Source organism: Theropithecus gelada, chromosome 11 (genome assembly GCF_003255815.1).
Source record: "Theropithecus gelada isolate Dixy chromosome 11, Tgel_1.0, whole genome shotgun sequence".
In the NCBI taxonomy this organism is placed as follows: Eukaryota; Metazoa; Chordata; class Mammalia; order Primates; family Cercopithecidae; genus Theropithecus; species Theropithecus gelada.
Window position 1 is genome coordinate 112,387,903 of NC_037679.1, and position 13,432 is coordinate 112,401,334.

Below are 13,432 nucleotides of genomic sequence, written 5' to 3' on the forward strand. Positions count from 1 at the left end.
GGTCATCCATTGGTACTGCACCTCTTTCATTTGGATAAAGTTTGGCACCTTCCCTGATCATATATGTGATACAAAGCTCATAACCAAATCACTCTGTCACTTGCAGAGCAGTCTGCTTCTCAGTGTTAGTCAGGGTTTGATTTAAAAGTAACATAACTCCCTTCTAGGAGAGTTCAAGTACTTGGGTTAAATTCTGGAAAGCCTCTATATATCTGTCAGGGTCATCTGAAAACTTGCCAAGATCTCCCTTAGTTTGCCTTAAGTCCTGGAGGTAGAAGGGAACCTGGACCTTACTGGGGCCAAATTCAACAGGCATTTGTTGAAGGGGCAAAAGTAAGACTGGGGCTTGTCCAGGGTGAGTATTTCTAGGAGGGGGCAAGCAGGAGAGAGGATAGGGAGAACCCGGAGGAGCAGGGCTGAAGGGAGCTGGCGCCCCGGCCAGAGGTGCCTCTGGGGTTTGTTTCTTTAATTCCCTGAGATTGCCCCTTGCAGCCTCTCCTGAGATGGCCAATAGGAGGGGTGGATCAATTCCACACTGTTGGCAAAGGTCTGGATTGCCCTGCAAGGTAAAGAAAGCCTGTGCATATGGGGTCTCAGACAATTTGTCCTTGCATTTACAGAAAAGTTCCAACTGCCAGATGGTATCGAAATGAATGGTTCCTTCCTGAGACCAAGCCAGTTCTCATAATTTGACCAAACCTTTGTGCAAATGGCTAATAGGTATTTTTCCTCCAGATTCTGAGGGTCAAAGAGTCCCAGTGATTCAGGATGCATTCTAGAAGAGTATAAACTCGTGATGGTGAAGACAGTTGGTTACTCATTCTGAAAGACAAGGAAATAGGCATCCCCTCATTTCCCTTCCTTCTTTCAGCAAAAACTCAGGTGTGAGGAAGGGGAAGCAGGCATTGCCCCTTTCTCTTCTGTCTTCTTATCCTCAAGTCCTGGTGACCTTAGATGGATACCACGCACAGGTGCCATTGCAGCCTGCACCCATGAAGCAGGGAGGTCCTAGAGAATAGGAATTATCCGCATTCACTTATGCCCATGCCTCCATTCCCCCTACTGTCAGCAACCTTTGGGTTTCCCGGTCCTTATCTTTGCCATGGAGCATGGCCTCCTGCCATGACATGGAGGCTTAATTAGCAGGAATTGGTCCTGCCCATTTACATTGTGCCTGTTTCCTTGCTTGGATCCCTCAGATCTTCTTTTCCTTCCTAGGGCCTCAACCTAAAGTTTGGAATCAAGTTGGGGACAAAAAGGTATTTCAGGGTCCATTTAGATTAAGTCACAAATGGGTCCTGCCAAATTTGCTGTTATCAGCCAGCAGGGCTCACTCTTCTGTTGCCTCCCTATTGTAAGCAGAGTGCTGAGGTAGGAAAACAAACCTCTCACTTAGAAAAGAAAAAAGAACAAAAACAGTTTAAAGGGCAAATGGGGGTGGTCCAGGGAAAGAACCTCTTGCTCTCTACAAATAGGTTCCTTTAATCATTGTATGCCTCCCCCAGTTCCAACTGGGCTGAACTCCTTGGCCAGGGGAGGAAAGAGTCTATGGGCTTGTGGCAGGAGGGGACGGCATGCAAAGAGCACTGGCCAGCTGACTGCATGGGGTCCCTGGCCCCAAAGACTACCTTAGGGCCTGGGCAGCATGCACAGCTGATTCCCACCACCCACTTGGCTATTGGGCACAGCGCATGCATGCTACGGACATGCCCAGGCACCCAAGCCAGGAGGGGAGGGGATGAGAAGGGAACCGCCATTCATCTGCCCATCCCATTCACACATGTGTGGCCACTGGGGTTTGAGGTCACACCTCTAAGAATGTACGGAAATCGTATTGTTCTAAGTTGCACATCTGATGGCTGGACTAAACATACATTCTGCCTAGTATCATTGCTGCAGTTTGTAGTAGAACCCTTAACATTATATAAGAAGAGCTAGGAGCCATTTCAAACCATAAAAGAAGGAAGGAAAGATATCAAAAGAAAACTTTGGGGGTCTTGGCTGATGCCTTGACAGACACTTGGGGAACAGGTCCAGTCTTGTGGCCTTCTGGCAATACTGAGGAGTGGCCTTGGCCAGAGGCCTTCGGTTTCCCCAGGACTTTATTCCAGTCCTACATGACAACTAGACCTCCATGAAGGGAAACAGAGCCAACATTCCTTTTACCCAAAAGAAAGAGACAGATGGCAGGGCTGCATCCTATCCCCTGCAAATAGCATAGCTCAGAGGAAAGTCTGAGGACAAGGAGAAACAAATCCACATTTTGCTTACCCTTCTGAAGTATCCTGGGCAAGCCCCCAGAGGAAACAGGACAGTTCCCTTGATCCCTTCACAAGATTCATGAAGGGGATGGCTCATTTACTTAATCCATAGCTCTCAGTGCCTCACAGGAAGGGGAGCATGCCAGTGATTGGGTGTAGGGGCCAGGACAAGTGCTTCTGGGTGCTGACAGGAATAGAACTTCATGTGGCCCTGTGGCAGCATCTGGGGGGTACCTGCAATCCCTGGCACCCCAGAGGGCATGTGTTACAGTACACTTTTAGCTTTGCCATCCACAGACATCTTACGTGTTTAACAGCTCAGTGTGACAGCCCTCTGTATCCTGAGCTCTTGTTTGGTGTCCAGGAAGAATCAGGTCACACGAACAAATTGAAGATGGTAAATGTGGGGGATTTCACTGCCAATGAAAGTGGCGCTCAGTAGGTGGAGAGCTGGAAAGGGGATGGAGTGGGAAGGTGGTCTTCCCCTGGAGTTTGGCCATCCCTGGCCAAAATCTTCTGAAAGGTCCTGCTGTCAAGCCACCCGTCTGAAGGCAAGCTACTTCTTGCTGACCTCAGGCTGCTTTTTCTCTTCTTTCTCTGCTTCCCCTCTGTCAGTGGAGCCTGGGGTATTTATGGTTATAGGATAGGGGGTGTGGGGTGGGCCAAAAAGTAACATTCGAGCGGGAAAACAGCAAGGCATTTTCTCACTTTGGGCCTCACGTCCAGGCTTGAGGGTGAGGCTTTGCTAGCGACCCTGCCCTTTTCTGTCTAGTATTTCCCTGCCTCCTGTCTGTATCACTACTCTTTCATTCTAATTATCACATTAAATTGTTAGGCAATGGTACATATAAAAGACCAAGATATAACAGCAATAAAAACTAAAAAAAGATATCACAAAATGTTAAGAACATTTTGTTTTAGAAGACCTGTTTGTTGTTTAGATATTATGTGGGAAAATTTGCTACTTGCAGAGAATTTCTATTTTATATATACATATGTATATAGTATTTTTAATTAATGTTGCTTTTACTTATTAAGATTTTTTACAAGATTTTATAGTTTTGTCAGGAGGGGTGTGTGTGTGTGTGTGTGTGTGTGTGTGTGTGTGTGTTTAATGTTGGAAAGCTCATCAGATATTGTGTACAAACATCTTTTACATTTAAGTTAAAAATATTCAAACACAGTATGTACTTTCCAGAACTGCCACAAAATATTAGGACTATTGTTAGTTATCCTATGAGTTCATTAAATGTTTAAAAATCTAATGCACATAAATTCTCCTTTGATTTAAAATTGCAAAGTGAATACATATTGTTAGAAACTTTGGCTCCAATACCAAATTTCACATTAGAGGTTTATACAAAAATCTAGTCCTAAATAACTTGTGTTTACCAGAACATTAGCATATTGTTTCTTCTTTTTCAACCTTTTAAAAATTGTGGTAAAAATATAGAAAATGAAATCTACCCTACTAAAAAAGTTTAATTGTAAAGTACAGTAATGTTAACTACATGTGCATTGTCGTATGGGAGATTTGTAGACTTTTTTCATCTTGCATGGCTAAAATTCTGTACCCATTACTCCTCTACCCCTTCCTTTTCCATCCCCAAGTCCCTGGTAACCAACATACTTTTCGCTTTCATGAAGTAGTATATTCAGTATTTGTCTCTCTGTGATTGGCTTATTTCATTTATCTATCCTTTTCTATCCCCAAGTCCCTGGTAACCAACATTCTATTTTTTGCTTTCATGAAGTGGTATATTTAGTATTTGTCTTTCTGTGATTGGCTTATTTCACTTAGCATAATGTCCTTAATATTCATCCATGTTGTATTATGACAAGATTTTCTTCTTTGTCAAGATTGAATACTATATCATTGTATGTATATACCATGTTCTCTTTATTCACCCATTGGTGGACATTTAGATTCTTTCTACATCATGGCTACTATGAACAATGTTGAAACGAACATGGGAGTTCAGATAGCTCTTCAAGATCTTAATTGAGTTCTTTTGGATAAACACCCAGAAGTAGGATTGCTGGATTATATGGTAGTTCTATTTTTAATATTCTGTATTCCATTTTTTTCTGCTCTCATATTTATTATGTCTTTTCTTCTGCTAACTGTAGGTTTAGTTTCTTTACCAAACTAACATTCGCCAGTTCTGCTTACCAGAAGTGGTCCGCTAGGCACTTGCATCCCACACTTGGCTTTATGCCAGCAAACTGGGATTCTTATCCATTTAAAATGTAAGGATAATTTGAGATCATTTTTACCCCAAGATGTCTAATAATTTATGATCATCACATTGGATAGGACATCTTAACTCAGCATTTGGTTCATCTCACAGCAGCAGTGCTGAGCATGAACGTATCAAGGAAAACAGGTTAGAAATCTGACTCTCAGGACCCACTTAATTAGAAAGAGACCAAATTCTGAAATGGGTGTCATACCTTCCTGCCACTGAAGCAGTCAGGCAAAAAGACAGGAAAAAACTTAATCCAGTTAAGAAGAATGCCAGGAAAAAGTTAACAAAAAAAAAAAAAAAAAAATTCCTGTCCTCAGCTGGTCAGCATCATCAAAATCATCCCGTCCCACAAAATCCTCATCTCTTCCAGGAACCAAAGAAATAGCTTCAGCCTTAATTCTCATGACTTGATTATAAATTGGTAATGTTTACAACCACATTGTAAAATAGGAGCTTTGGAAAATTAGACTCATGATTGTAGTCAAATACACCATACTGTCTGCAGAGTTGATGCCATAAGATGGAGGAACCTCACCTGAAACCTTCTCAGGTTCCTCAGGCTCTTCTTCATTCTATAAATGTTGGTATCTGCTTCTGCAGACCAGCTCAACTGCCACTGGTGCCACTAATGCCAACTCCATGGTGCAGCAGGCTACAGGGAAGGTAGGGCAAGTGAGCAAGCTGAACAGATGCAGGAGCTGCAGCCTGGGAGTGCTGAAAGGCTGGAGGCAAAAGATCTCAGGTGGATCTCAATGGCAGCCACTGCACCTGGGCAGGATACTCTCCTCAAGCTGAAGCTGTAAGCACTGCCAATTCTGAGATGTTTTGTAATTGCCCTTTTGATTTCTTCTTTGAACCGTCGGTTTTGCCAGAGTGTGTTGTTTAATTTCCACCTATTTGTGAATTTTCCAGATTTCTTTCTGCTATTGATTTTGAATTTCATTCTCTTGTGGTCAGAAAAGCTAGTTGATATTATTTCAATTTTCTTAAATTTGTTGAGATTTGTTTTGTGACCTAATATGTCATCTACCCTGGAGGGTGTTTCCTGTTTGCTTCAGAAGAATATGTATTCTGCTCCTGCTGAGTAGAATGTTCTGTATATATCTGTTAGGTCCATTTGGTCTATAGTGTTGTTCTAATCCTCTGTTCTTACCCTCTATCTGGATGTTCTACTTATTAAAAGTGGGTTATGATGTCTAGTATTATTGTATTGCTGTCTGTTCCTTCAGCTCTGTCAATGCATTATATGTTGGATTCAGATATTGCTTTATATATTGGGTGTTCTGATGTTGGGTGCAGATATATTTAAAATTCTTGTATCTTCCTGGTCAATTACCTTTTTGTCATTATATAATTTCCTTCTTTTTCTCTTGTTACAGTTTTTTACTTACACTTGGCTTTCGTGGTGTAAGCGTAGCCACCGCTGCTCCCCTTGGTTACTATTTGCATAGAATAGCTATTTTATCCTTTCATTTTTGACCTATTTGTGTCCTTAAATCTAAATTGAGGCTTTTGTGAGTAGCATCTAGTTGGATCTTACATACTTTTTGTCCATTTAGCCATGCTGTTGGTTAAATGGATAATGTCTTTTGATTGGGGAATTTAATCTATTTGCTTTTAAAGTAATCGATAGTAAAGGACTTATACTATTACCACTTTGTCAATTGTTTTCTGTCTTGTAGCTTCTTTGTCTTTGCCTCTCTGGTTGTGTTTTTTAGTGTTCATAGAGTTCATAGAATTTTTTTTTTTTTTTTTTTCTTTTTTTTTTGGTAATGACTTGCTTGGATTTTTTTGGTAGTGACATGTTTTGATTTTTTTCTTGTTTATTTTTTGTGTATCTTCCACAGGTTTCATTTTGTGTTCACCATGAGTCTAATACAAAATATCTTGTATTTATAACAACCTTCTTTAAGCTGTTAACTTAAATTCAATCATATATGAAAACTCTGTGCTTTTATTTCTCCTCCCACCACACTTTATGTTATTGATGTTACAAATTACATCTTTTTATATTACATCTCCATTAATATATTGTTGTAGCTATTTTTGTACTTTTATCTTTTAAATGCTATACCAGAGTTAAAAGTAATTTATTTAGCACCATTACAGTATTGCGTATTTGTCTATATATTTACCTTTTCCAGTGAGTTTTATATTTTTAGATGCTTTTGTGTTTCTCTATAGCATTGTTTCACTTCAATTTGAAGGACAGTGTTTAGCATTTCTTATAAAGCAGGCCTTGTAGTGAGGAACTCCCTCAGCTTTTATCCATCTCATAAAGTATTTCTCTTTCATCGTTTTTAAAGGATGATTTTATCAAATATAGTATTCTTTAATGACAGTTTTGTTTTTCTTTCAGCATATTGAATATATTATTTCTCTCCCTTCTGGCTTACAAAGTTTCTGCTGTAAAATACACTAATAATCTTATGAATGTTCTCTTATACATGATTAGTCACTTTCTCTAGCTGCTTGTGAAATTGTCTTTTTTCTTTGACTTTTTATAATTTGATTCTAATATGTCCCTGTGGGGTCTTTTTGGGGTTCTTTTTGGGGTTCTTCATAGTTGGCATCCAGCGGGCTTCCTGAATCCGGATGTTCATTTTCTTCCCCAAATTTAGGAAGTTTTTGACCACTACTTTTTCAAATGAGCTTTCCTCCCTCTTTTTTTTTCTTTTTTCTCTTTCTGAAAATCCCATAATGATACATTGATATATTGGCCTGCTTGATGGTGCCTATTATTCCCTTTGGCTTTCTTCAGTTCATTGTGGGGTTTTTGTTGTTGTTGTTGTTGTTGTTGTTTTCATTTTTGGCTTCTCTGGCTGGATAATTTCAAATAACCTGTCTTCAAGTTCACTGATTATCTCCTCTGCTTTATGAAGTCTGCCTCAGAATCTCTTTAGTACATTTTTCAACTCAGCTATTGGATCCTTTAGCTCCAAAATTTCTATTTGGTTATTTTTATAATATTTTCTATATCTTTGTTGGTATTCTCATTTTATTCATCCATAATTTTTCATTGAGTATCTTTATGATGGTTATTTTGAATTATTTGTCATGTAATTTATATATCTTTATTTTCTTAGAATTGGTTTGTTTTGTTCCTTTATTTCTTTGGCTAGGTCATGATTCCCTGTTTCTCTGTGTGCCTTATGACCTTGTGTTGAGATCTGTGCATTTGAAAAAACAGCTAACTCTCTCAGTCTTTAAGGTCTGGCTTCACACTGAAAAAAAAAAAAAAAAAGCTTCAAAAATAAGCCTGGCTAGAGATTCTGGGTGCCTTCCAAACTTTTTATATGAGTGCGTCTTCACTCTGCTTGTACTTATAAATTCGCAATTACAGGGATTTTGCTGGTTTCTGTCTCTTGGAGCTTATGTTTTCTTGCTTCTTCTGGTGTCTGTCTGTGGTACTGCAGGTTCTCTGGAATTTCTGTGAGGTGATCAGATTATTTTGTTTTCAGGACTGTGCTTCTAAAGTATGCTGCATCCCGTCAGTGCTTCTAGTTGGATAAGACAGAAACCAGTCCCTCAGGCAAACTCTTTAAAAGCTGGAGTGTTGGACATATGCTCCTTTATTCCCCATCATTTTCCCTGACCAGGGAGAGGCTGACAAGGTATACAGGCTTTGTCCAATGTATCATAGGACATCTGGAACAATAAGAAGCCGCCCAACTTTTTTTTGTTCTCAACAGTCTCCAGGCCTCTAGGGTATGCAGGGTCCTGTCAGTGCTCCAAGACAGACAAGACAGAAACTAGTCCTTCTGATAGTAGCCCCAAAACTGGAATGATAGACACACAAATCAACTCTTTTCCTACCCAAGGAGAAGCCATAAATTGCAGTTTTTAAAAAAATCATTCTATGCTGAGTTATGGAGAGAAGCAATAGCAAGTATGTGCTAGTAAAAACCATCATCTTTGTTTTCAGTGGCCCCTAAACTGGTGACATTTCCTGTCAGCATTTATATCCAGGAAAGACAAAAGCTAGTTCCTTGGGTAGCCTTGATGGTACTAAGTCTAAGTGTTAGATGTATGTTCCCATATTCTCTTTCCCTCCTTGATGGGAAGCCAGAAGTTGAGAGTTTCTTTCTGATCATGCCACCCTGTGCCAGGGAAGAGGCTCTGGTAAGTGAGTGCCACAAATTTTTCTACCAACTTTGACGTGGCTGGTTTTGAATTCACCTGGGATACAGGAGCCTCTTAACTGGTTTCTGGTTTTCTTACAAAAGGAATCAGTCAACATATTGTTGAAGTTTGCTCTCCATGAATAAAGGAAGGTCTTAGGGCCTCCTATTCCACAGTCTTGTTGACATACCCAGCATAAATTCTGAAAGCAATTTTTAAAGCATGCTTTATGCAAGCAAACATCACTTTATCATTTGACTTTTGACTACAAAAATAATTGACCCATATAGAAAGCTGGTTTATTTAAACTACTAAGCATATTGAATTGATGTTGTTTCTTTTTAGCTACAAAGCATTTTCTTTTACCTGTTGGCTTACATATGCTGGAAAGAAGCTGTGCCAAGTGAGAAACTACAGAAATATTCCAGTCAAGAAGTTATTTTTTTTCTTGGTCAATTGGAATGAAACGTAAGTTTAATCTTTACTCTGTCTGGATTATTTATCTAATAAAGGTCAGCTTTTTCCCTCTTTTTTTAAAAAGCAAAGGATGTGATTAAAAGATATGCTGCCAGTTGATTTGATTCAGTGGTGTGATAAATATGCTAGGGATAACAGATAACTGACTGTTCAATTCAACTGATTAAAAGTCCATTTAGAAACCTAGACAAGTGTCCAATTCACATTATTGAACTGAGAAAAAAGGGAAATTGAAAAAAGAAGAAGACTTATTAATCATTCACACACTGTGCATATCAGGAATATGCTCTCTTTGAGGCAGGGGTGGAGGGAGTCCAGGTATAACAAAGAAAAGATAGCCCTCCTGATAATGTGGGTAATCTCCATTTTCTCAATTTTGTCACTGAAGTACAAATTTATTTAAACAATCAAGTTTTTTGACAATAAACATCTATATATGTGTAAGCTTAATTTGGGGTGACTGACTCCCACTTCCTTCTTCTGTAAAGATTTGTTAAATCAAGAAGATAAAGTACCTTCCTAACATTATCACTGTCTTTCTCCACTTTTTTGCTCTCTGCACCCAACTTAAGCCCTCCCTTTACTCAGATCCCCAGATGGCTCATCAGCCTCATTCACAGCCTTTCCATGGTTACTGCTGCATTTCCTCACTGCTCTGCCAGTCATTTCCCTGCAGTCTCTATTGCTTCACTCAGATCAATATTCTTCTCACCTCAAGCAGAAGAAAATTCCCCAGCCTTCTTCCCCTCAGCTCTTTCAGATGATCTGGCTTTCTTAAAAGATAATTTGAATCCCAGTATGATGCTTTTCCATTAATAAATACGTGTCAGAATTTGTAGAAGAGGATGATGTTAGATCGCACCATCTATTCTACTCTTACTCTTACCACAATCAATGGAGACTGTATCCTGAAACATGGCACGTGACCTTCAATTCTCACATACTTCATGGCCCCTCCCATTCCAAGCTAAATCTGCCTTCTTATAGGACCATGACAATCTCTATCTCCCCTTCTTTGGGTAAGGTTCTTTATTCCTTTGACCAAAGACCTGACATTCAATAATAATATCCCTTTTTCTTTCATAGAATCAACTCTGCTTGTAAAATTTTTCAGTAGCTCTCCAATTCTTATAAGGCAAAGTACAAATCATTTAGCAAAGCACACAAGGCCTTTTGTGGTGTGGCCCCTACCTATATCTGCATCTTTACCTCTAGAATTAACCCCATTCCCTGTTCTTGCTATCCACCAGTCATTGGCATCTTATCTACTTACCCTAACTATCCCTTGACTATCCACCAGTCATTCTTTGCATCTGATCTACTTACCCTAACTATGAACTGAGAAGTCAGGCCTCTGCCAGGGATCCTCCATGCGTCAGGAACACAGTGTTCCACTCGCCCATCTGGGAAATACGTAATTATCTTTCAAGATGCATCTATTACTGCCTGTGTAAACCCTTCCTGTATCATTGGGCAAAATTGTCCATCTTTTCTTCCCTTGCTTCGTGTAACCTGTAAATTTCTCTTATGGTACCTATTGTTTGTGTAGATTTATATATGCTCCTACCAAATGATACAAAGATTGTTTTTAAAAAAAAAAATTGATTTAGTCGCCATCAGCTAAAACAGCACCAGACAAAGAGTCCCATAAGTGTTATTGGGCAAATTAATAAATTTTGTATAACAAGTGACTCCTTTAAAAAGTTATTAACCAAGCCAGGTGCGGCAGCTCATGCCTATAATCCCAACACTTTGGGAGGCTGAGGCAGATGGATCACTTGAGGTCAGAAGTTTGAAACCAGTCTGGCCAACATGGTGAAACTTCATCTGTACTAAAAATATAAAAATTAGCTGGGCATGATGGCTCACACTTGTAATCCTAGCCACATGGGAGGCTAAGGTAGGAGACTTGCTCGAACCCAGGAGGCAGAAGTTGCAGTGAGCCGAAATCACTCCACCCTGGGCTTCAGAGCAAGTCTAAAAAAAATAAATAAATAAATAAATAAATAAATAAATAAATAAACTGTTAATCTGCTCAATCCCTAAAATTATTCTTCTGATTTAATTAAAAGTAATTTCTGGTAGTTTTAAAACATCAGATTTATTTTCAACACACTTATGCCGTCATATAGATAATTCAAGATAAAAATCTAATTCTAAGCTCAATTTCAAAGAAAAAAATTTGAATGCTAGTTCTGACACTTACTGATTAAGTTGGACCGGTTCCCACAAACAGAAAGTGTCAGAGCTAGCATTTAGACCCACTGGGACTCCTAAGCTGATGGTTTCACTATGACTTACATACTTTTTCTTACAACATATAAAATCTCGACGAGTATTTACATCCCATGAATAGTATTCAAGTTTTAAGTTAAGAAATAAAATAATAACAACCTCTATTCTACTCCATCTTCCTGCCAGCAGCTACCCCATTTCTTTTCTCTGCTTTGTAGTGACACCTTCCGAATAACTGTCTATATTCACTTTATTCAAGTTTTTTTTTTCTCAGCTCTATAACATACTCCAATCAGGCTTTCATCACTTCTACTCCACTGAAATTGTCACCAGTAAACTTCATGGCTGAATCCAATGTTTGTTTCTCCATCTTCATCTTACACGACCTATCAGAAGCTTTTGGCACTGTTGATCTCACCCTCCATCTTAAAATTTGCTTTCCACATGGCTGACTCTTACCTCACTGGCCATTTGTTCTCCATGTCCCTTTCTTCTCCCAGACTGATTCTGATCTTAGCCCTTAACTCTCTTCTCTGTTGTATGCGTCATTATTCCCTCACTTTTCTCTTATAGTTGTATACCTTTAAATACAATTTAAATGTCAACAGCTCCCAAATTTATATCACCAACCCAGGCATCAGTCACAAACTCCACACTTACAGAATCAATATATCCTAAACTAAATTTATGATCTTACATTTCAAACCACTCCAACCATGGATGGCCACTCTGGATGATCAATTCTAATTCTAGTTGTTTAGATCAAAATCCTTAGCCTGAATCTCATTTCAGACCCTATGTTCAGAAAATCTTAATGGCACTCTTCTCAAAACATATCCAGAGTATGTTCTCATCACCTTCAATGGTCTAAACAACCATCATCTCTCCACTCTATACCACAATAGCTTTATAATGGTCTCCCTGCTTCTCTTACACCTTCATAGTTCTTGCACAACAGCTAAAGTCATCTCTTTAAAATATCAGTCAAGGCATGCCATTCTTCTGTCTAAAAATCCTGAACTAGCTCCCCATTTCACTCAGTGAAAAGTACTTGCAATGGTCTACTGTTTAGTGTTTTCATTTTGTTTCAGTATTAATAGGAGAGTTCTAAACAATGTAACTTTCAGCCAGGTGCAGTGGCTCACTCCTGTGATCCCAGCACTTTGGGAGGTGGATCATTTGAGGTCAGGAGTTCGAGACCAGCCTGGCCAACATGGCGAAACCCTGTCTCTACTAAAAATACAAACATTAGCCGGGCATGGTGGCCTGCACCTGTAATCCCGGCTACTTGGGAGGTCAGGGCAGGAGAATTGCTTGAACACTGGAGGCAGGGTTTGCAATGAGCTGAGATCGCACCACTGCACTCCAGCCTGGGCAACAAAGTGAGATTCTGTCTCAAAAAATAAAAATAAATTAAAAAATAAAATAAAATTAAATAAATAAATAAATAAAGGTGTAGCTTTCAAAATCTCTCATTTTTCACTCTCAGAAGCTTACTCTGGTTTTAGCAAAACTATTTCATATACAATAAAACGATTTTAAGAAAAATTGTAGTGATTGCTCATTCTTAAATAGTGTAGTGAGGCAAACGTGGTTAAAACTTGAGATCGACACCTGTTCCTTGGTTTAAAAAAAAAAAATCTGTTTCCACTTACAGATTGTCTCTTTTTTTGTTTTTTTGTCTGAAAGTTTATTCCTTTGATTTTTAAGTAGCTATACAAAAGTTAAAAAAATTTTCAGTGAAGGTGAGATTATTCTGGCTTTAAAACTTCATAGGTATTAAAGAATGAATAAATAACTACTTGGGAAGCACTTATTCTTATCCTAAAGGAATTTATTTTTATTAATAAAAATGACAGAATGGAGATTGGCAGTAACTATCCACTATAACTTATATAATTTCTTTCATTCTTGTTATATATAAAAAAAACCTCACTAACAAGTGAAGTTATACATGAAGAAGCCAGACTTAATGGGAAAAAAGGAACATTCTAGATCATGTGAGAAATAAAGTGAAATTACAGTTTTCTTCCTTGCACAGAAATATGAAAGCTGAATAAAAAGTCAATTATAGGTGAAAGAAAGAAC

At 38.8% G+C, this 13,432-nt stretch overlaps 1 protein-coding gene across 3 annotated transcripts in view; it reads left to right on the plus strand.

Annotated features, from left to right (window-relative positions):
- The window catches only part of PIK3C2G (phosphatidylinositol-4-phosphate 3-kinase catalytic subunit type 2 gamma), a 394,884-nt gene that overhangs the window by 78,920 nt on the left and 302,532 nt on the right, over nucleotides 1-13,432 (plus strand). For 2 of the 3 annotated variants that reach the window (XM_025401956.1, XM_025401958.1), the window contains exon 11: nucleotides 8,978-9,100. The exons of the other annotated variant lie outside the window; for it this stretch is intronic. In XM_025401956.1, coding sequence (XP_025257741.1) covers nucleotides 8,978-9,100 — 123 coding nt within the window. The remainder of the gene's footprint in view (nucleotides 1-8,977; nucleotides 9,101-13,432) is intronic. 3 annotated transcript variants of the gene reach the window in all.